Raw genomic sequence first — 22450 nt, 5'->3', positions numbered from 1 at the left:
ACATCCTCCATCCAAGGCCAAGCTGGCTTTGCAGTCTGAGCCATGTACTGCACCTCTTAAATTTCAGTTTTCAGTTGTTCTTATTCTAATTTTTGACAGGGCTAACTAATCTCTGTGAAATACTGTAATAAGCAATGAATTATGGTTTGATTCCTCTTTTTATCAGCATTACAATATGGATTATTTGTTGGTTTACATTAAGCAATTTGAAGATTTTTGCATAAATGCTCTTGCTTCTGTTTCCTGCCATGCTTTTCCTATTATTTGTGCAATTGTTTTTAAAACAAAAGCAATGCCTTCCTCCAGCGGGGGACTTTGGTGGGGTAAAAAAAATGCAGGACTGAATTACCATGAGCAGCAGTTACTCACGTACAGTGGCACTCCAGAAGCAGCACAAGAGCCCCCAGTTTTCTGTCCCATAAAGTTTGCACACAAACAGAAAGTGTCAGGGCCTAAATCTGAAGGTATGGAAATAAAGATATCTGGAAAAGAAGCTTGGGAAGAAAGCTAGGAAGAAGTGTTCGTCTTGGCCATATATTAACTCTCTACGGGAGGGGTATCATCCTTGCTGCTAGCCAGGAGTGGGGACTGGGGCTAGAAGCCATCTTCATGTTGCGGTGGCTGTGCATGTTTTCTGGGTGTTTCCTGACTCGCATTTTGAATGATAGCATTCCAGAAGCGCTAAAACATGCCCAGTAAAAAGGGGAAGCCTTTCTGTTTCACAACTGTCATTTCAGAACCCAGTCGTGGCACCAGTGCCAGCTCTCTGTGGCTCCTGGAAGGGTCCTGAAGGGCTGCTGTTGTGGTAGCGCCCACTTCTGCCCATCCACCATGCTTTTTGTCCTGTTGGCTTTATCATTCTTGGATAGCGCTTGTGAGCTCCGTTGCGTACGCAGACCCCGGCTTCCGTCAGACTTGACATCGTTGCGTGCGGATGCAGGGAAGAGGGGACAAGTGCATCAACATGCAAGTCTTAAAAGCCGATGTCTCATGGGGGTGGGGCCTTTGCTCTGTCATTTGTCTCTTTGAGCTTTGCTTCAAGAGGTTTGCAACAACCCCCCCCCCCCCCCCTCCAGCTTTCAGGCCCTGGGGGTCGGTCACGGCGGGGGCACAGGTGCCGCGTCCCCGGCCTTCCTCGCACGGGTGGTGGTGGGGGGGAACGTGGCACGACAGGCTTGCGTGGGCCCCGGCGGGGCTGGGACCGGAGCCTCACTGCGGGGAAGGAGCTGGAGAAACCTGTCGCCGGCTCCGGGAGAGCGTCCTTCCCGCCGCAGCCCCTTTCTCCCGGCGGCAGCGCCCGGCGCCGCTTTCAGCCCTCTTTTTGGAGATAGGGAGGGTCGGTTGGGGTGAAACGAAAGACTTTGCGTGACCACAACGTAAAATAACGAGCATCCAGAAGGCAGGCGGGTCCTCCTGCGCCCGGGAGCCGCGGGGTGGATGGACCCGGGAGCCCGGCGCGGGCTCGCCGCCGTCCCCCGCTCTGAACTCCGCGCTCCAACTCGGCGGGCCGGGCGCCCCGGCAGGTCCGGTCGCCCCGGCAGGTCCGGGCGCCGGGCTGCTGCCTTCGGACGGCTGCAGCCGCCAGGGCGGCCCCGGGGGCGGCCCCGGCCCCTCGCCCGCGGCAGAGCCCCAGCGAGCCCAGGTAAGGGGTGCGAGGGGCGAGCTCCGCCGGCTTCTGCCCCGCGCATCGTCCCTGGCTCAGGCTTGTCTTGCCACCTGGAGCCCTTCGCGGCGTGACGAGACGTCCTGTATCGCGGGGGGGGGGACGGGGACGGGATGGGGGCGCAGGCGGTGCCCACCTCATCCGCCCTCCCTGGGGGACGGCTTTAGGGCGAAATTAGCAAGTGGGCAGTCTCTCAGCTTGTCCCCAAGGGGTAGAGCGTGATGTGCAAAAGGGGTGGGGATGTGGCGGCTTTCTCGCGGAGGTTTATTATTATTGGGTGGAGGAGGGGGGAGGGGGAGTCTGCCGAGCAGACAAAATGCGGAGCCCCCCCGCCCCGCAAGTGTGTATGTGCGGGAGGCGGGCGGCCGCGGCTCGTCAGAGTCCGAGGTGGAGAAGGGTGAGGGGGGGGGGGCGGCCAAAGTGGAGAGGGTTCCGCAGCAGCCAGAGCATGCTCTCCATGCAACAGTTCCCTGCCCTGCCTGCGGAGGAGGAGCGCTACCGGCAGGTTCTCTCCGCCAACCGGGTAAGGCGAGCCCGAGGGCGCTCCACTCCGCGCGTGGGGCCGCCTGGGGGCCACGGGCTTGCGAGGGCGGCCGGCTCCGCCGCTCGGCCACCCCCGCGGGGGCGGGCGGGGGGCGGCGTGCTCGCTCAGGGGGCGACGAACGGGAGAAGGGGAGCGCGGCCGCCGGTTCGGTGGGGAATCCCCCCCCCCCGCCGAGCGCTGCGCGCAGCCTGCGCTGCCGCCGGGGGGGCCGAGCGGCAGGTTGCTGGGGCAAGCGGAGGGGGGGCGAGCCCTGCTCCGAGCCCCGCGATCCGCCGCAGAGAGAGCGGCCCCGTGTCTGGCGGGCGGCGACGGCGCCGCGTCCCCGGGGGGGGCGGCCGGGGGCAGGTGACCGCCCGCCGCCCACCCGCCGCGGTGGAGCCGTCCCGGGGCGCTCCCGCGTCGGAACTCGCGCGGCCGTGCGGGAGGAGCGCGGGGGGCGGCCGAGTTCGGGGGCGCAGGAGGTGGGTGAGCCGGTCGCGGTTAAGGAGCGGTCGCTCTCAGCGCTTCAGGAAAAGAGCTCCGCTCTCCCGCAAAGTCAGCGGGGGAGGTCAGCGGGGCTGAGGTGCACGCCAATCCCTCTGGCGCTGGAAGGAGCGCGGAGCAGTTGCGCCGAGCCCGACGGCAACACGTCCGGCCAGCATTTGCGAGAGCAAAGTTTGGGCTTGACCCCCGCCGGGACGGCCCTGGCAGCTCCACCTGCGGCCGGGCTCCCGGGGAGCCGGCGCACCGTGCCCTCGTCCCCGGCGCGGCAGCTGCCGCCCGGCAGCAGCGAGGGCTGCCTTCGCCCTCCCGTGGGCCGCACCCCGGGGTCGGGTGGAGGGACCCCTTCCCCCTCCTCCTCCCACGGCTGTCCGGCGGGATGGTACCGCTGGCCGCCGCCACCCGCGGGAGGTGGTCATCCCGTGGAGGGTGACGGGCGGAGGCAGTTAATCCCCGCAGGGCGAAACCTGGCCGATCGCAAGCGTCCGAAGGGGACAGCGGGGGTGTCCTCAGGCTCCCAGCACACCCCCGGGGAGGAGCGGGGCGGAGGAGCATGCTTTGCCTGCCCGTATGCGAGAAGCTGGACGGGGCGGGGGTGGTGGTGGTGGTGGTTGTTTTCCCCCCGGTGTCCCGCTGCGGGGGGCACCGTCAGGGCGGGAGGCACGGCGGGGGCCGCAGGTGGACAGCGGGGCAGCCGCTCCCCGCGGCGGTGGCGGTGCGGGGCTGGGAGGGCCGCCTCCTCTCTCCTCCCCGCGCCGGGCCGGAGCGCTGAGGATGAGGAGGAGAGCTGGAGGGAGGGCGGCGGAGCTCCCCGCGCCGCTGCTGTCGCACCGATCCGCCCGCCACCGAGACGGCGGAGCGGCGGGTTCTGCGAGCGTGTGAATGGGGCGGTACGGCTCGGTGGTGTCGTTGCTCCACTTGATTTAAAACGCAGAAATGCTTGGACGCGTTTCACGGCAGACGATTAATTAATTAACCTTTATTTTAAATTATTAGCAGTCTGGCTGAGATGGTGGAACTCTTAAGCGAAATCAAATATCTAGAGCTTTTAATGCATTCGCGGCGTCTCTTGGGAAGGTTTAGTTTTCAGCAGTAAAAATACGGGAATGGATTTTTCCATATGGCCACTTCCACCCTTCCTGTGTTCCTAAAAGATGGACCAGTCAGCAGGACTAAACCCTAATTCTTTAGCCGTGTTTTTGTAACGGATGCCTTAGGTGGAGATCTCTGTTACAAGCTGCTCAGGTACTGTGACACAGACAGCGTTGAGTTAGTGTATCACTGAGGTGATCCAAACACCTACAGAGGAGTAACACAAAGAATTATAGAACCACTCTGCTTATGTGTCTCTCTAAAAGCTGGTGACATCTCCTGAGTGTCTTGGACATCGAGGTTCTGTAGGAAGCTGGGGGCTCCTCCAGGGGACAGGGGAATCCTGAACAACGTCCAAACCTCCTTTGGAAAGGAAATGCTTGTGACTTTTTTCCCCTCCGCCATCAGCCATTTATGGGGTACCCCGACAGCCAGATTTTTCTGCCCATGGGGAAGCCTGGCCCTTCAACCTTGCACGTAATCGTCACTCAGCATGCATTTTTAAGGAAGCCACCGGTACTCCTTTTCCTGAGAAGGCTCTTGGGGTGGTGAGCCTGGCAGCACAGCTCGCTTGCCCAGATCAGAGGAACCTGCTTGTGCTTTATTAGTATCTGATGGGACCATCAGGATAAAACATTGTTTTTCCTCAGTCTTTTGGAGCTGGGACTGAAGAAACCATTCACTTTCTCTCCAGAAGTCTTTGCTGGCACTCGTCTGTGTGCCTGTGGTAGATAACTTGAGTGTTCAGTGAATCAAAAGTATAAGATAGCTTGAAATGTGTCACGATTGGAGGTGTTCGATAAAATGTGCAATGCTCACAGGGCAATTTAATATATCTGTATCATTGTTTAGCTGTTAATGATGTATTAGATGATGTCTGCAGATACAAATGAAAGCCAGGACTGTTAACAGTGCCAGTAATTATTTAAAAATGCAGGCAGGCTTACTTGAATGTAGGAGCTTTTTTTTTTTTTTTTTTTTGCTAAGCTGATATACATGTTTAGGTCTTAGCACTCTGCTCCCTCGAGGAACGTTACTGTCCTGCCGTTATACTAAGTCCATGTATTGCCAGACACATAATTTCTTGTTACTACTTGCATGGCCAAGGGAGGAGTGCGTGGGGAGGCTGAGGTGGATAAGCACCCAGACAGAACTCTCATTTACCAGAAGGGGAGCAGTCCTAACATGCCAGGAGATCGTGCCATTGTGTGTAACTGCCTGACTGCGTGTGCTGTTCAGCCTGAAAGCAGATGACCTGGTATCCACTGGTCCAGCTGGGATCAAAGCCACAGCTCCCACCTCTTAAGGAAGTGCCTGTAGTCCTTATATTGTGCCTGCTGTATTGGGATGGCCTGAATCTGCTGGGTCTCAGCGTGGCAAAGACTCGGCGAGCCCAAACAGCCTCTTGGCCACACCGATGGAAGCACTGTCTTCCCGCTTGTGTACAAAGGGCTTATTTAGAGTTCAGCATTTGTCAGTTAGAGCAGTTGAGTAGCGGTGAGAGCAGGAGCCTCTGGGTTTCTTCGCCGGGTGTAACCATCCCAACATTCCCTTGCCTTTTCTGCCTTCTCGTGGCCCTCATAAATGGCAGGCTGGGTAAGTACAATTCTCCAGTGCCAGGGGAGAAAGGTGGAAGATAATCTCTTGTGAAGTGAGGGGTTGTCACAGTAGGACAAGGAAAGCTTAAATCCTCCTTGACAAGGTCTTCACACACAGAACAACCTCTGAAGAGAGTGGCCAGACAGGCTCCAGCTTGACTACCCTCATTGCCTCTTGATTTTTTTCACTTGGGGCTTCCCTGCCACAGCCGTCTTGCCCGGCGGTGGTCAGGGATGGCAGAGGGCCCTTGTTCGTGGGGGAATCTCCCAGTCTGCAGCCCTGCGACAGAAGAATATGATGCCGATCGCATCCCTTCCTTCTGTCCCCCACCCCTCTATAAATAACTTGCTGGGCTGACCTGTCAGATTCCCCCAGCAGAGCGGATCCCCTGACCCGGGCTGCCTGCAGTGGAAAGTCTGAATGTGAAAAATACCGTAGTAAAAATAGAGCAGCTGGGTAGCCCCTCTGGCAGGTCCTAGCGCCGCGGCCCAGGCCTGCGCGGCATTGATAGCTTCCCTCCTGCATCCAAACTTTAATATCCTAATGGTGAATTCTTTTCTCCTTTTTTAACTGTCAGATGGAAGCATAATTCATTGCTGCTATTCTGCTGTGGAACATATAGTTCTCTTCCAAGTAGTGTTTTTAATTTCAGCTTGTCTTTCTAATCAGCAAACATGAAAGAAATAGGGATAATGGTTTCATATCCTAAATGTAAAAATAATAATGAGACAACGATCAAGCAAGAGCTTGCCATTTAAAAAAGAGATGAGAATCCTGCTACCTCTAAAGTCCGAATTAGATTTCTTCCCGTGCCTACCTTGTGCAGAAGACTGCTCTCCTGAAGGGACAGATTCTCCTCAGCTGTGGTTTCAAGCCACTAAAACTTAAAGCAATGCTTGTAATTATTTACTTATGCATATGCTGTTTTTTCTGGTTGTTTTACCTGTGAAATCTGAGTATCTAGAGGTTAAAGCCAGCGATAGAGACCGGAAAGTGTTGTCTGATCACTGCTATGCCTTCATCTGGTGCATCCATGTTGCAGTCCTGGCTTGCAGTGCACACTGGAGCACTGCCTACTCTCAGTGTGGTGGTGGGGTGGCCTCGGCTCACAGCCAAGCACCCGCACAGCCGCTCGCTCACTCCCTCTTCCCCGTCCTGCGGGACGGGGGAGAAAATTGGAAGAATGAGAGTGAGAAAGCTCATGGGTCAAGATAAAGGCTGGGAGATCGCTTACTGCTTATTGGTGTTGGCAAAACAGACCCGACTGGAGGAAATGAGTTTATTACTGATTAATATAAATATTTAATTACTGATTCAGGTACTGTGAAACAAAAAAAAAGAAGCAAACATTAAAACACTTGGGGAGAACATCCCTCCTCTGCCATTCCCAGGCTCAGCTTTGCTCCAGACTCCTTTCCTCCCACCTTGCTGTCACCGCAGGTGGCACTCGGTACCTTCAGTGAGGCAAGGAGCAGTGCAGGGGAGAACTGTGGTTCTTTGCTGATCCTTCCTTCTCACTCTTCCTCTGCTCTGGCGTGGATCCTCCATGGGCTAGAGTCCTTTTGGGAATATAAGCTCCACCATGGAGCACCTACTTCTCCTCTGACCTTGACGTTTGCACTGCTGTTTCTCACTCTTTTTCCATTTCTCTGCCCATGTGGTTTTTTTTGCCCTTTCTCAAATATGTTTTCAGAGAGGCAGCACCAGCTTGGCTGATGAGCTCAGCTGTGTCCTGTGGTGTGGAGCCAGCTGGAACTGGCCATGTCCAGCATGGGACAGCCCCTAGCCTCTTCTCATGGAGGCCACCCCTGCAGTCGCCCCGCTGCCAGCAGCTTGCCACCTACACCCAGTACAGATGCCCATGTCATCAGGGGCAGAATTATCTGGAAGTGGTGGCCACCTCATCATAGCATCAGCTTGGGAAAGTATGTTTGCTCACAGCTGACCAAAGTGGCAGTTTTACCTCTGTGGCTGTCTGCTTCCCTGTCCGTCTTCCCTGATCCCCAAATCATGAAGGAATGAAATGAATCCAGCCATCCTTCAGTTCCTTTTTGCCATCTCTGTCATTAGAGTGGAACTTCTGCAGCATCTGCTGCTTTGGGTGCCACACAGTTTATAATTCTCTATTTTTGTTAGTCTTGTTGCCAGCATAAGGTGGTTTTTAGTGTGTTGCCCTGTAGAAAGTGAAAAGAGGCTGAAAATCAGATACTGCCAGAGCTGCTTTGGAATGGTGAAGTTTATGCTTTGACGATTCAAGTCCTGCCCTTCGTTGCAAAGCATGTTTCCTGCAACAGTATGCATTCTGTGTGACCCCAGCTTTTGCATATGTGCTAAATCAATACATACTGCTTTCTTTTCAGAGAGGACACAGAAACTGAGGCAGTTTTAAAAACTTTTCCTCATAGAATAGTCCATGGGGGACAGTTCCTGTAAACCTTTGGGAAAGACGACTGTCAGGTTGTGTCATTACAGATGCTCCTGTAAGCTACTGCTCTTCCTGAATTCCAAGGCTCACTTTTTCTGGCAAAAGAAGCGTTTTCTGTACTGAACATTTAATTCATCTTCAGCCAGTCCATAGGGGAAAGGAAGTGAAGGTAGTCATGAGTTTCCTTCTTTGGGACTGCATCAGACTGCATCTATTCTAATTCATGTATTGTAGTTCAGAGTTCAAGATCAATGCTCAGTGGGTGGTGCTTGTGCTTTGGGACCAGCTGGTCAGTGATTGTCACTCTGTCTTTCCATTCTTCTCTTCCTCAAACCTGTAACACTCAGTTCTGCCATATACAGAACCTAATGTTTTAAAAACTGATGTACTAGAATCTTCCATGTCTGATCTGTTTGATACCAGAGAGATTTAACTTAGAAGTGATTTAACAGTAATAGTAATTGCTCAGAGCAATTGCCATTGCTCGTCCCCTCAGAGAGCTCCTAGTTTCAAAGTAGTCTGCACTGTCACTCCAATATTACTGAAAGTTACTCGAGAGTGTCTCGGATTCAGGAAGGATTTCCTAGGAAAAAAGACTCTCATTTTTTCCCCTTGCTGCCTCTGAATGAAGCAGTAAGAAATCACTCACGTCCTCCTTGCATTGTTCATCTCATTAGGTTTCAGAAAGCAGTCAGGGCATTCTCTTGGAAATAAAACCACTGATAACATTGAGGAGCTTTCCATCCCAGGTCTCTCAGACCTGCAGCTCTGCATTCATGTAACAATACAGCATATATCTGTAATATACAGTTATGTCTGCTCTGAACTTCATGGCCCAGTGGTGTGACACAGAGGTTTCATCCATTGCTCCTGCTTCCATTGTCAAATCTTTTACTGGGTGGATTATTTTGCCTATGTTAAAGTTGTCCCAGAACCAGTGGGACCTGGAGATTATAGAAGCAGAACATCCTACGGTTGTCAGGGTCTCCCCAACCTCCTGCATTTTCGCATCTTTGGGAACAGATGCAGGTAGCTGAGCCCACCTTGCCTTAACAGCCTGTGAGTTTTTGCCATCAGACAGTGTTGAGGGACAGACATTGCTGAGAGACAGATTGTTTGAAAGATGCTAGTTCTGTGCACATGCAAATATTGTCTGATGGATAATATATTCGAAAGAGTTATCAGGAACTGTGGACTAAGTAGCTATCTTCTTTTTTTTTTCTTGCTGTTTGATTTGTAGCAACCATGTAACAAAAGAATTAAGTAGTAAATGACTTTTTTAAGCTTGAGTTTGTCCCCGCTCAGCCATTTTAAAGGTGTAAGTTTAAATAATTTGTAGTGCATGTAGACATGGCTGAAAAGGATGTCTGAAATGACGATTGAATGTGTTCGGAAGTTATTACCAATTCTTCTTTCCCCTATAAAGTCAGAGTATGTGTATTAGTGTTGATAGTGGTCTGGAAGGACTAAGAACCCAGATGGTTTCCATTTGGTTCTTCCTCGCCATAGATAGGATTATTATGTGACTTTTGGAGATTTCCAAAGAAAATATGAATGGGAGGAAAGCTGGCATCTGTTCTAGGGATGACAATTAAATTGAATGGTCCTAGCCATAAATACAGAAGGATTTTTCTTCTTTGACAGAATAATTCACCAGATTGTTACTGGTTCAGTGACTTAGATGGAAGTTTTTATCCTACAAATCCTTATGTGATCCATAAACCTTTGATACTATATCAAAGTTATAGTCAAACACGTACACCAATGTAAGTGCCTTGTTAACCCACTTAATCTTGAGTTTTCTGTATCAGCTCGTTGTTTCACAACTTCGACAATAATGAATAATTTTAATCTCTAGTCACCTCTTCAGTTATTTCTGTCAAGGTGTCCTGGTAGTTTAAAAAAATATCCTCTTTCTTTGTTTTCTCCTACTGAAGCAAAATGTTCAAAGATTACATGTTTCTTAACAAAGTGATATCCTATTGAAAAATGAATGAGTCACCTCTAAATTTTATACATAGTAGGTTATCAACCTGTGAGACATTGTGTAAGTCTATTTTCATCTTTGGGAAGAGGACAAATAAATATCCAGCTATGCCGAACAGATGAAGCTTTGCTTTGACTCTAAGCCATGTCCTTTCCTTTGATCAATATTGCTGCTGCTCTTATCCTTGGTCCAAGGGTTAGTATCTTTTTACTCACATTTCAGAAAAAAAAGTCAGTAGTGTAAAGTTAACATTACACATTCAAATCCAACATTTTAATTTCTTCTAGGCAGACATTTATAATGTAAGAATAATTATACATTTTAGAGAAAAAAAGAATAAGAAGTGCATGAAACATAAGGAGACAAATGCTTCTGAGAAGATTCCTGCTATTTGTTTAGCTTGCATTCCAGTTTAGCATCCAATTCATGTCATTGAAAGCTTCTGATTTTAAATAGGTTAAGTAATTGTATAATCAGCAATGCACATGGCACATATATGATGTACTGGTCACCTTCAAGTTCAGGCGGCTAAGCCTACTGATCAGGCATTAATAGGAAAAAAAAAGGTTAACCAATTATGAGGTCTAGTTGCCTTCTGCGGGATGGGGCTTCTGGTGGGATTTCTACACAGGCGGTGATTGATACACTGAATGGGATCCACGGGGCAGGCAGGATTTCTTTTTGTCCCTTCTAGTTTTCCAGGCTTGAAAGCTGCTTTTAAGAGGAGGCTTTCCTCAAACTGTGTCCCTCTACCCCCTCAAAATGTTTTTTCAAAATCTTTTTATTGTGACAAATTAGGCCACTTTTTTTTTTTCTTTAAAGTTTTTTTTAGGTTTCCAGTTTTGCTTTCAGGTCCTAACAGCTCTTGTGCAGGCATCTGCTTATTGAATTCCCAGCAAAGCAGGAACCTGAAGCGAGTACTGTGTTACTCCCCTGCCTGTTGAACTGTGATTCTCGGCAAGGTATAGCCAGAGACTTGCCATCGCTGCTCAACTTGCTTAGCAAACCTCAATGCAGTGAACATCTGGGTAGTCAGGAAGGCATTAGAGTGGTCTCTGGGTGTGTTCAGAAAAACAGCATGGCACAGCTGAAACTTTTATTAGCAATTTTTGCAAGCCCTAGAAACTTGAAGAAAACTAGTAACCCCAAAGCATAAATTCTGCATTAATTGAAGATTAATTTCCCCCATACACTTTGCCACTGCCTGCTGAGGTGGGCTGAATGGACGTTCATGTTCTGGTATTGAGAAATATCAGATAATGCTAACCATAGTCTAGTTCTTAAAATTAACGTCTTCCATAGACACTTCAGTTTTTGAAAAATCTTTTATGTCTTCCATATGTTTACTGAATCTTGCTCAGCTTATGAAGCATGGCAACATCACACATCTTTGCCACCAGCTGTTAGTAATAAAGAAGAGAGAGTTTAGAATTGTAGTAAGTTTGCCATCAGCTGAACTGTTTTCTTAATCTGAATGTTCTTGGAAATTCAACAAAGTTCCATTGTAAATATGGGAAGCATCCATTGTTGTAGCTGCAAGTTTATATCAGTGAAATTACAAATCATTGTAAATATGTACAATATATAAGTAAGTATGTAAACAACATTTATGCCAAAGTGGAATCATTATTCAGCAGCACTTCTTCTGAAAAAGGAAGAGATTCGAACACACTGCTATTGAAGAGGTGATACTACTGTTCTCTAGTAGTGATAAATATCCTTTTTTTCCTCTCTTCTGATTAAAATTTTGAAGAGTGATCAGTACTGACCCTATATGATGGCTAAATAATGTGTCTAATTCTCATTTTAAATGAGGTGGAGAGCAGTTATTGCTATCACACCAGATATATGGAATCCAAGAAAATCCTTTCTTCTCCATTTCTGCCCCTTTCCATGAGATGTTAAGCATAGAACACCTGTAATGGAGAACCAAGGTCAATAGTTTGCATGTGAATAACTTTCTGATTTCTAAATCAAATCTTCTCAGGGAGACCAATTATTACATTATTTATTTAGATTTATTTCAGTATCAAATAGATACTTTTCAAAGTGCCTTTATAATCCACTACATTGCCAAGATAAAACACTGGACCCTTTCCCAAAAGAACTAGATGAAATGAGAATAAGCTCCTCAGAGCTCCAGATCTCCTGGCTGTAGTGCTTATGTCTGAGTGACCAACTCATTTCCACCTCCCTCAAAGCCTTCAGAAAGGGAAGAATGAATTATGAAAGAGATGTTGCACCAAGAGCTAGCTCTCTTAAACTAAGCATATGCTGTAAGATAGTAACTTGGGCACTGGTAACACCACTGGCACCACAGCATTCATCTGTCATCCTGGATAAAACCAGACTTGGAACTCAGTGTGTCGGTGGCTCTGGTAGCTGGTCATACCTCAGCTGGAAAGTTCAAAGCGAGAGTGGGTTACGTCTGAGGGGTCTGCAGTCATGCTGTTTGGACAACACTGTAGGCATACTCCAAGGGAGTTCTGGCTTGGCAGGCAGTAGTGCAGGGTCTGAAACACACGGATAACTGGAACACCATAGTTGTGTTTGGATTTTGTTTCAGCAACTTTACTGCTGGCTTTGTCTCAAACTGAAGCTGGAGCAGATCAGAACTGCATTGTCACAGAGCTGTGTGAGACATAACCTGAATGTCACCTTGTGTCTTCTGAGCTTCTCATGCGTATCTCCACAATTTCTCAGTTCCAAAGTTGTCTCAGTGCCTCACAAAACTGCTGAAATAATTTGTTGGGAGTTAAGAACCCCAAATTTGTGCAACAGAAATGAAGGAAAGAATACCACATCAACATTCCTTAGTCTGAATTGGTGACTTCTGCTCATGCCCGGTTTGGATTTTTACTACACTGTATCTCCTGCTGGACCAATAACAGCTTGAAAGGTCAGCTGAACAGAAGTGGCCAATGGGTCTCTATGGTGGTCTGAAAGGCAAAAAACCCACCTTACTTTACACATTCTATCTTCTGTACAGAGAAGAAATATCACCGACACAGTTACCTCTACTTACTTAAAGTGAAAATGTAGGTCAGGAAGGTAAATGTCTTTCAGGTTTCTGCTTCAGCCAAAAGAATCTGGCTGGACTTAGCATCTAGCACCAATGAAATAATTCTGTTGAAAAGAGGTGCCCATCTTTATATGACATCTCCCTTACTGAGGTACTGTATATTTCAGATTGGTATGATGACTCAATATGTTTATATTTCAGTGGTTAAAATAGGGGTAAATCAGAATATTTTATTTCATGGATGGGAAAGGAGGTCTGGTCATCAAAATGAATGTTGAATTAATTATGTCAGCAATTTGTAATTTGTCTGAGGATATGGAATCTCCTGGGAGAAGTTACAAGATTACATTGTGCAAATAACAATTCTTGTGATAGTAACATGCTTCTCATGTTTGCTGCCTTGCTGTATGAAAAGGTTTGGTGGGGGGTGTGTGTTTTTTTGTTTTGTTTGTTGTTGGGGGTTTTTTTTGGTTTTGTTTTATTGCTGCCTTGCTGTACGAAAAGGTTTTTTTTCCCTAAATTGGACTAGAGTTGATAAAATCACGGGAGCTGACAACAGAGCACTGCTTCAACATTAGAAGAGGAACAATATCAAGGATATGGAACAAACTGCAGATAATTTTCATAATCTAACATATTTTCCATACTCGAACTATTGCTTGGCTGGGTAGCAGATTCCTCAGTGGCATTATGAGGACTTTTACAAGGCCACCTGTTTACTGCCCCCTAATGACATTTTTTCTGCATTTCACAGTAGTATATTCTTGTCTTTATTCCACTTCTTTCCAGCATAAACACTACATAGTACTTTGGTGTATGGCTTGCTCAAGATATTTTGATGCTTCTGATCCAATAGTTGTCTTCTACATTTCTTTGTAGAGACCCATCATGCACAGAAGATACTGACAGTAGGCTGTTAGCCCTAATGATATTTCTTTATTGGGAGAACATCTGTTAGGTTTGTGGTGACAACAGCAGAAGATATTTTTGTCAAGTGCTTATACCATGATTCAGGCTGTTTTATAGACTAGTAACTTAGATACATTTTGTGTCTAAAAGGAAAATTGCATGCTACCATAGGCTTTTCACCCATAAATCTTAATGTAATCTGTCATTTCTGTGCTTTAAAATGAGAGGCATGTTATTGAAATGACACCCATGAGATCAAATTCTCCCCACATCTTGCAGAAGATAAGCTGTGAATTTTGGTCCAATGAATTTTTAGTCTTTCTGTAGTCAGATGGGACTGTATTTTTTTTCCACCTTACTTTTTTCTGCCTCTGTGGTTTCAGAAAATCAACTGTGAGCAGTCTGATCCAGCAGTCCTAGATAAGCCTAGGATTTTTAAAAAATCTGCACTGAAATTAGCTCAGAGTTACTTCACGGTGTGTTTCCTTTATTGCAGTCATTACGGAAAGAGTGGCACTCAGGTAAGCAGTGGTTAATGGCATTTCATTAGGGACAGAATTTTTTAGCTGTCAGAAGAAATTATCTGATGTTTTTAAGCATCCTGTATTCTGACTATATTCTTGTTTAATACAAAACATGATTGTATTAAAAGCAAATGACTTGTTGCCTTAAAACCCAAACACTGACATTTCCTAACTACGGTGCACACAGTATTTAATTCAAAAAAGTCTTTCTTGAATCAAGTTTTCTGACAACAGCGGTAGGAAGGGAACAAGTATTGAGAATACGTTTTGGTCCAGTGCTGTGCTAAATCTATTTTATGCCAAAATCTCCAGCATTTAGGGCTGGTTTCTTTCAGTGTGCCCTGAAGGATTCTGCTTCTTAAGTCTTGTCCTTCCCTTGGAAAGGGAATAAATGTGTGTCTACAAGGTACCTCAGTCTTACAGACTTAGAGAATGATTCAGAGAAACTCTTGACTACACAGAGAGTTGAGGGAGACTGGTTTCTTATCTTGGCCACTAACCTGGAAGCTTGGAGTGAGCCAAGTGAATAAGCACGTAGCACCCCTGTTTCCTTCTACAGGCCCATATTTCTCTGAAGATTCCATTATTTATGCCTCTATTCCATTATTTATTAGAATTGAGAGGGCAGAGCATGTCTGAAGTTTATGCTGATACCATTGGCATAGTAGTGCACTTAAAACTGGTGCACGTATTCTTTGTGTATTGCAATATTTGGTGGCAAGGGGACAAGAAACAGTATCAGGGAATATATAATGAGTAGGTATAATGCATTTATGCTTATCTACGGGGCACTTTATTAAATTTTCATTGATGATATAGGAACCATTAGCACTATCTCTAGTTTTATTTCATATTCACCACAGAAATGGATGGAAAGAGCTCATGTAAATGTTCAAGTGATGGAAAACTGGCAAAATTGGAAAACTGGCAAAATTAAGTTTTTGCTTGCTGAGTCACCAATGATGATTTTAAATAGGTTTAGTGTTTTTCATGAGGTCTTTTCCTGTAGAAGGGAAAAATACAACATGCTGTTTAGTTTCCTACAAATATTTACTTTGCTATTACACAAAACTAGCAAGTCGTGGTGTTTAGAAAAGCATATCTTTCACAATCTAACATTCTTTTCTGGAGCAGCCACTGAAGGCAAATTTGGATACAACAGTCCCTTTTAAATTCTGTGGTAGTTGTCAATGCAAAGACTGAGGTTTATTGTTGCCTTCAGGAGTTGAAAAGAAAGAAAATGTTTGAGGTTCTCATTTAGCATGAACATTTGCCTAAAGTAGCTAGTACCCACAATTCCAGTAGACTTTAGAAAAAATTTCTCACAGAAACAGAGGAACATAAGAAGCTCACTGTTTTCATTGGCACGCATTTAATGTTTCGCCTAGGTTAACTCTGAGGCATCTGTACAACGGTGGTAACTGCTCTCAGTTACACGCTTATGCTTGGGATGATTAAGACCTCACGTAGCTCCAAAATACTCCATATCACCTCTTCCTGACAAGAGTAGTCAAAAAAATTGACGATGAATACTACTTCTGTGTGGTTTCTCAATTCTTTGAGAAAACAATTTTGTTGTTTATTGATAACATAAGTTTTTTACTCCTAAGACAAATTCTTTGGAGTTGTGGGTCAGCATTTACCTTACCTTACTGGGTAGAGTTGGGCACTTTTGCCAGGGATTTGTGAGAAGTGCATCTTGATTGGGAGTCATTCCTTTAGGAAAACAAGCTCGATCTTACATTTGTTTTTCTTGAAGAAACTAAGAGTCAGCTCTTGAGTGCCCTAATCACTGGGCTTTGTAGTGATGGTCCTGCTCCCTATTATCTGGCCCAGCAGAACTGTGTTCTTTTTTACAAAATATTGTGACTTCAAGGGATAGTGTGGTCTGATTCAGGAGGAGCCTATGTTCAGGTGGTTGTGATACTCTACCGAGTTGTAGATCTAATTTTTAGCTGCTTCAGGCTGTAGAGGGAATTGAACTCAACAGCCCTATTTTCTGCGGAAGCACTGTAACCACTTGTTTTGGGTTTGTGTGGCAGGGTTTTGGTAGCGGGGGAGGGGCCGCAGAGGTGGCTCCTGTGAGAAGCTGCTGGAAGCTTCCCCGGCTCCAGGTCGGGCCCACCTCTGGGCCAGGCTGAGCCCGTCAGCGATGGTGGTAGCACTTCTGGGAGAACAGAGTTAAGAAGGGGAACCGGCAGTGAGTGGGGGAATTGGGATGTGAGAGGAACCCCTCTGCAGACACCGAGGTCAGTGAGGAAGGAGGGGAGGAGGTGCGCCGGAGGAGGGGATGCCCCTGCAGCCCCTGGTGAGACGGCAGGCTGTGTCCCCCAGCCCACGGAGGGGAGCGGGGGAGCGGAGGCCCCCCAAGATGGGCGTGACTCCATGGGAAAGCCCACGCTGGAGCAGGCTGTGACTGAAGATCGGCTGGTGGAAAGGACCCACGCTGGAGCAGTTCGTGAAGGACTGTCTCCCATGGGAGGGACCCCACGCTGGAGCAGGGGAAGAGTGTGAGGAGTCCTGCCCCTGAGGAGGAAGGAGCGGCAGAGACAACCTGTGTCGAGCTGACATCAACCCCCATTCCCTGTCCCCCTGCGCTGCCGGGGGGAGAAGGTAGAGAAAATTGGGAGTAAAGTTAAGCTCGGGAGGAAGAGAGGGGTGGGCGAAGGTGTTTAAGATTTGGTTTTACTTCCTATTATCCTTGCTTTGATTTGATTTGTAGTAAATTAAATTGATTTTGTTTCTGCCCCAAGTTGAGCCTGTCTTTTGCCCATGACCGTAAGTGGTGAGTGATTCCTCCCAGTCCTTGTCTCGACCCATGAGCCTTTCTTAGTATTTTCTCCTTGTCAGACGGGGCGGGGGGGGAAGGGGCGGCTTTGTGGTGCTGGGCTTACACCACTGCACAGTTAGAAAGGGCAATTTTATGCCATTTTTCTCTCTCTCTCTCTTTTTTTTTTTTTTGGCTGCGCTTTCAAAAGTAGTTATGGCAGCTGTGTTTTGGGAGATCTGTCTTCTTAACAAAGCTGTGTTATTCCTCTGTTACCTGCTCTCAGGTGTCCCAAGGGGGCCTCATACAGGCTGTGCAAACCAAGGTTATGGAATTCAGGGAAGCCTGCCATGAGTAACTGCTAAACTGCTATATTCCAGCATGACCAGAAGCAAAACTTAGAGGCAGACTTTGAAGACTTTAATATGAAAATGTAGGCAAGTGTGGACTGTAGGAAGTTACATAGTCAAGCAGGGATCATCTAAATGTCACTTGGATATACGTTCCTAAAAGTCACCTAAATCCTTATCTGTGCCTGGCTATTTGAGGTGTTACTTGCAGGTAAGGGCAGTAATTTAGCTGAGATATCCCGAAATCTTGGATTGCAGCATTTGCAACTTCTGAATAAGCTGTTGTTTAAAAAACCAAACACTTCTGACAACAAATTAACTTTCTCCAACTTTCTTGATATTTCTCTTGTGAGAAATGGTGATGATCTGATTACGGACCTTGTCAACTCACCCAGGCTGTACCTTTTCAATAGACAGAGCTACCACTCTTATTATTCTCACCCTGAGCTGGCTGTTTCAGATGTTCAGATAACTCCACCATCTTTAAGTTGACCATCAACTTACATCCTGCTTGCTAGATAAGCCCAGTAGTAGGATGGTGCTGAGACTGAATCACTGGAATAGGAAGAAGGTTATCAAGTGAGATACTGCTAGTACCTCACACCATACTGGTACCGTATGCATTTTCAATGTTACCTGGTCTTTGAACAGTGGAAGTAGCAAAAAAAGTCATATGGGACACTGCACTGGATGGGTCTCAAGGAGGTCAGATAACGTGTGATGCTTAGCAGTATCAGAAGAGGTACATACAACGGCACATTTCTGTTGTCTGTACAGTGTCTGCAGTGTCTAGTAACCAGGAGTATCAGAAATAGATGATATTGTAATATTATCAGTGGGGAAAGTTTCCTTACAAATAGTCTTTGTGCCATGCTGGAGCAAGAGACATTGTGGAATGATGGAAAATTATGCTGTAAATCCCACTTATGCCACAGTCTTCTCAGTCAAGCAGTAAATGGGCAGTGAGGTTGGGGGGATATAAATCTAGTCTCTGTGCAGCAATTCCCTAAGAAATAGTTCAACTTACATTTATGCCAGTCAGTCTGGTAACCTGTTCTTCACAGGAAGGCACTTACAGCAGACCCAGCCAAAGGGATAACCCACAGAGACTGGCATTTACATGACTAATAATATATATGTTGTAGACTTCAGTCTCTTGAGGTTCTTTGGGGGGAGGCTGTCAGGGTAATGGATGCATTTACACTCAAGTCCTGTCACGAACAACTTCAACGTGATTGATCTTCCTGACAAAGAGGATAATCTATTAGTTATCCTTTGGGAAGACATTGTCTGGAATTAATAATCCTATCATCCAATTTCACCTTATCATAGGGAAAATTGTAATTTTTTTTAGTCAATTTTGAATAATGATATATTAAGTTCATAACAACAGTTTCAGTCTTGCTATTAAATATTCATATGGAATTTTGTTTTTGTTTCTGTTTAAAAAGTATGACATTTTTCCAGTATATGAGATCATAGTCTTAATGGAGTTATGTTTAAAAATATATATATTAAATACATGTTTAGGCTTTTGCAAAGGTTTGAATTTTTGTACTTTGTGCGGCTCAGTTGAATTCAGAAAATCAATTTTCTCTATTCTTCTATATTCCATTTATAGAACAGAAAATATTAGTTGCAAACTCTACAGAATACTGTGATAAGTTATAATTTTGCAAAGTACTTAGAAAATGAGACAGCATTATTGTGCATAATAAGTGGAACAGTCGTTATCACTTCTGTTGTCACATAAAACAAAGATTATAATAGTTGCTTGATTCCTTAATAAAAGAAACTTAAGAACATGGCGCTCTTGAAGAATTAGTAATGGATTATTTTTAATTATAAGATAAGTGGTATTTAGCCTAACTGCTTAAATTTATTATGTATTTTACATTTTTTCAAATGAAATGCCTATCCAACTTCTAGTTCATCAGAAATGTTTAGAAATTTCAATGAAGCTCTAAGTCTGTGGATATTGGCTGAACTAAACTCTTATATGGATTACACTAGGCTGTCCACCAAAAAGGAAGTTTACATACAAGTTTTCATTAAGACTCTAAAAGCCATTTATAGCATATATTGAAATCACATAGCTGTTCTGTGTAGTGGGGAGGACTGCTGTTGAAAACATAGGAGTTACTAATTGACACCAGAATGATAAAACTGGCTTTTTTGTTTTTCAGGTCTTAGGAACAGATGAGGATAATATGGGGGATGGTTGCTCTCAGAAACTGGCTTCTGCCAAGTTCCTTCGACTTTTGCTCCTAATACTGATTCCATGCATCTGTGCCCTTATCCTTTTGTTGGTGATCCTGCTTACCTTTGTAGGTGAGTGCTAACAGAGTAAGTTGACACATTTTTAATTAAGGAGACTAAAACTGAGACTGCATTCTCAAGTGCAAATGTAACTGTGGACAATAAAGATATATCTGAGCACATCTAACTTACAAACTAATCTACCTAGTGACTTAATAATGTTTGTTGCAGAGAAATAAATATGCTATTTAGGTTTATATATTTAAAACCTATTTAAGGTACCGAAGAGGAAACCTTTTCTGAATGACTCAAAGTAGATTTTTGGGGAGCACGCTACCTTAAGCGTGTAGTATGTAGATGGTTTTCAGCAGTCATTTTACAGGTACAAAAAGATATTTATGTTAGAACTTTAGACCACTGTCAGTGGAATGGAATATTTATCCCTTTGCACATCCCATTGATGTGCAAGTCTAATTTTTATTTTCAGGTGAAAGTTAGCTTATAAATAGCCACAAATCTTTCTGAATAGCCTACAAAATATTACAGTTTAACTAAGGAAAAATATGAAATATGTATCAATGCAGAACCCCAAGTATGTTTTGTGGAAGCTTGTTTCAAGTATATTAGACTTCATAACGGCTTAGTCTGTTAACTAACTCTGTGTCTGTTACAGAATTAAAAGGTAGTAATTTATTACAAAAGTTTTTTAAAAAGCCTTCCATTTGTTACCTTTAGAGAAGCTGACATATCATTAAATTGATTGAACTACAACATGAGAAAGACAGTAATGCTAGGTTAAAGCATTACTTTTTCAGGAAAAAAAAAGGTTAAAAAATCATCTGCTTTCAGTGCTGAGGGTTTCTGGGATTTTTACTTCTTTTTTTGTTAACAAGAATAATTTCTAGTTGAGCTTCCTTAAGGACTTCACGAGCACATCTGTAACAAGTGGGGTAATGTGTGAGGTATACAGTTATAAATCTATTTTCCTATTTCAAACCCCCAACTTCAATCCGCATCATGGAATCAAATAGTTAGCAAGCACAGGAAGAAACTAAACACGTCTCAATAGCACCTTCAGCACTGTCAAAATCAAGACAACTTAAATCTGTTTTCTCAATTCGGTCTGTAAAGGATTTGCAACAAGACGTTGTAGGCCTGTTCTTTTCATTTAGCTTAAGTTGGGGAAGTAAAAAAAAAAACAAAGCTAGTGAATGTTATGATTGACAAGTAAGTCTTGGGATGTATCTTTAAACTAAGAACAGTCTGAAGTGGATTAAGATCAAATAAGTCTGGCAATTAGGAAATATGATGCCATTCAATTTACTTTCCTTATGTTTAGCATTCCATTTGTATCCTTCATATCCTCTGCCCTAGATTTTCATTCTTTGGTGAGAAAGCAGATAAAAAAGCAGGTGTATTTACGTCAGCCCTACTCAATCTCCTCCTCTGAGGCATGTATTGACATAACACTCATTAAAATGTATGAAATCAACTGGGGAAATGGGACCTGTTCTGATCCTACTTAGGTAGCAAAAATCAGGACTATGTCCTCTTAAGTCAATGTAATTACTGTAGGGTGAAGAATAAGGCTTGGTGTTATTACCCGAGTCTAAAACTGGCAAAGTTCTCATCAGCATCTTTTGAATTAGTATGATTATAATTTAGTATTCTTCTCTCTGTTAGCAGCTTTCATTTTATGTGCATTGATAGCCTAGAACAAATATATCTGATGACTGGAATTAAATGAACAAATTTTGTGGGCATCTTTAAAGTGTGTGTAATATAGTCTTTTCTATTTACTGAGAATACACTATATCCAGAATTGTAGTTCATATTCTTTTCAGATCAATAATAACTGAATTCTGTTACAGTCTAATACTGGTATGATGACTTACAATGTAAGAAATGAGTTGATAGTTCTGACTGGCTAACACAAATTATTCGATATATAGGGAATTCTGTTCTTATTTTTTCACAAAATGGAGGAGTTAAGTTCTATGGTTTTCATTCTAGTATCATTCACTGGTGCTTAAAACATAAATGGAGAGCTCCAATTTATTGTTTAGAACCTTATGAACTTCTTTGATTTGACTTTGGTAATGAACTCATCAGAAAATTAGGCCTTTTACATTTTGCAAGAGAGTATTTTGTTTCCTGTGGTAAATTTGTAAGTAATTACTCTCCTCCTTCTATAATATTTTTTAATTAAATGAGGCATATACACATGAAAAAGTGTGCATGCACCTTAGAACTTTCCTGTTTGCTTTCCTTACATCTGTTTTGTTGCCTGCACATCATTGCAAGCTCTGATGTTGAAGAAACTGAAAAGTTGGTATGGGTGGAAGGAGACAGGTAGAGCAGTACCTACTTGAGGTCTGTCATGGGGGCCTGTATTCAGAATGTCATTAATCAACCTTTCAAAAATTACTTACCATCAAAGTATTCAAGATGCAAAGCCCTTGAAAAAGTTATTTTGTTAGAACCGTGTACAAAGAAAGGACAAAGCAAATTATCAGTAAAGATACATATTTTGACTAAAGATACAAGAGACTTTTATGGTACATAGAAGAAAATATCAAGCTGAGTTGTTTAGCTTTCATTTCTCTTATGTACTTACACTCTGGCTCTGCATACTCTTCTGTCTCTCATCAGGAGTATAGCATGCTTGTCAATCTGTAGAAGAGAACTTTGTAATGAATAAATGTTGTTTCACTCATTGAAGTAGAAGCAGTACCAGTTGCTATGAAGGAAGTCTAGCCTTTAGACCATGGCCATAATAATTTGTTGATCACATCAGGGGACAGGAGGGCTTAGGAATGGTGCTTGTTT

General features: G+C 44.7%; 1 protein-coding gene across 6 annotated transcripts in view; it reads left to right on the top strand.

The window, feature by feature from the left end:
- Positions 1-1587: 1587 nt before the first annotated feature.
- The window catches only part of CORIN (corin, serine peptidase), a 167263-nt gene continuing 146400 nt past the window's right edge, over positions 1588-22450 (top strand). For 5 of the 6 annotated variants that reach the window (XM_075025331.1, XM_075025366.1, XM_075025341.1 and 2 more), the window contains exons 1-2: positions 1981-2186; positions 19549-19693. In XM_075025331.1, the coding sequence (XP_074881432.1) occupies positions 2010-2186; positions 19549-19693 (322 nt within the window). In that variant the 5' untranslated portion in view covers positions 1981-2009. Of the gene's footprint in view, positions 1643-1980; positions 2187-19548; positions 19694-22450 lie in introns of those variants that run through there. The other variant, XM_075025355.1, reaches the window with a different exon arrangement.

This window comes from Buteo buteo, chromosome 1, assembly GCF_964188355.1.
Source record: "Buteo buteo chromosome 1, bButBut1.hap1.1, whole genome shotgun sequence".
Lineage (NCBI taxonomy): Eukaryota > Metazoa > Chordata > Aves > Accipitriformes > Accipitridae > Buteo > Buteo buteo.
This window is presented reverse-complemented; position numbering and strand designations above follow the sequence as displayed.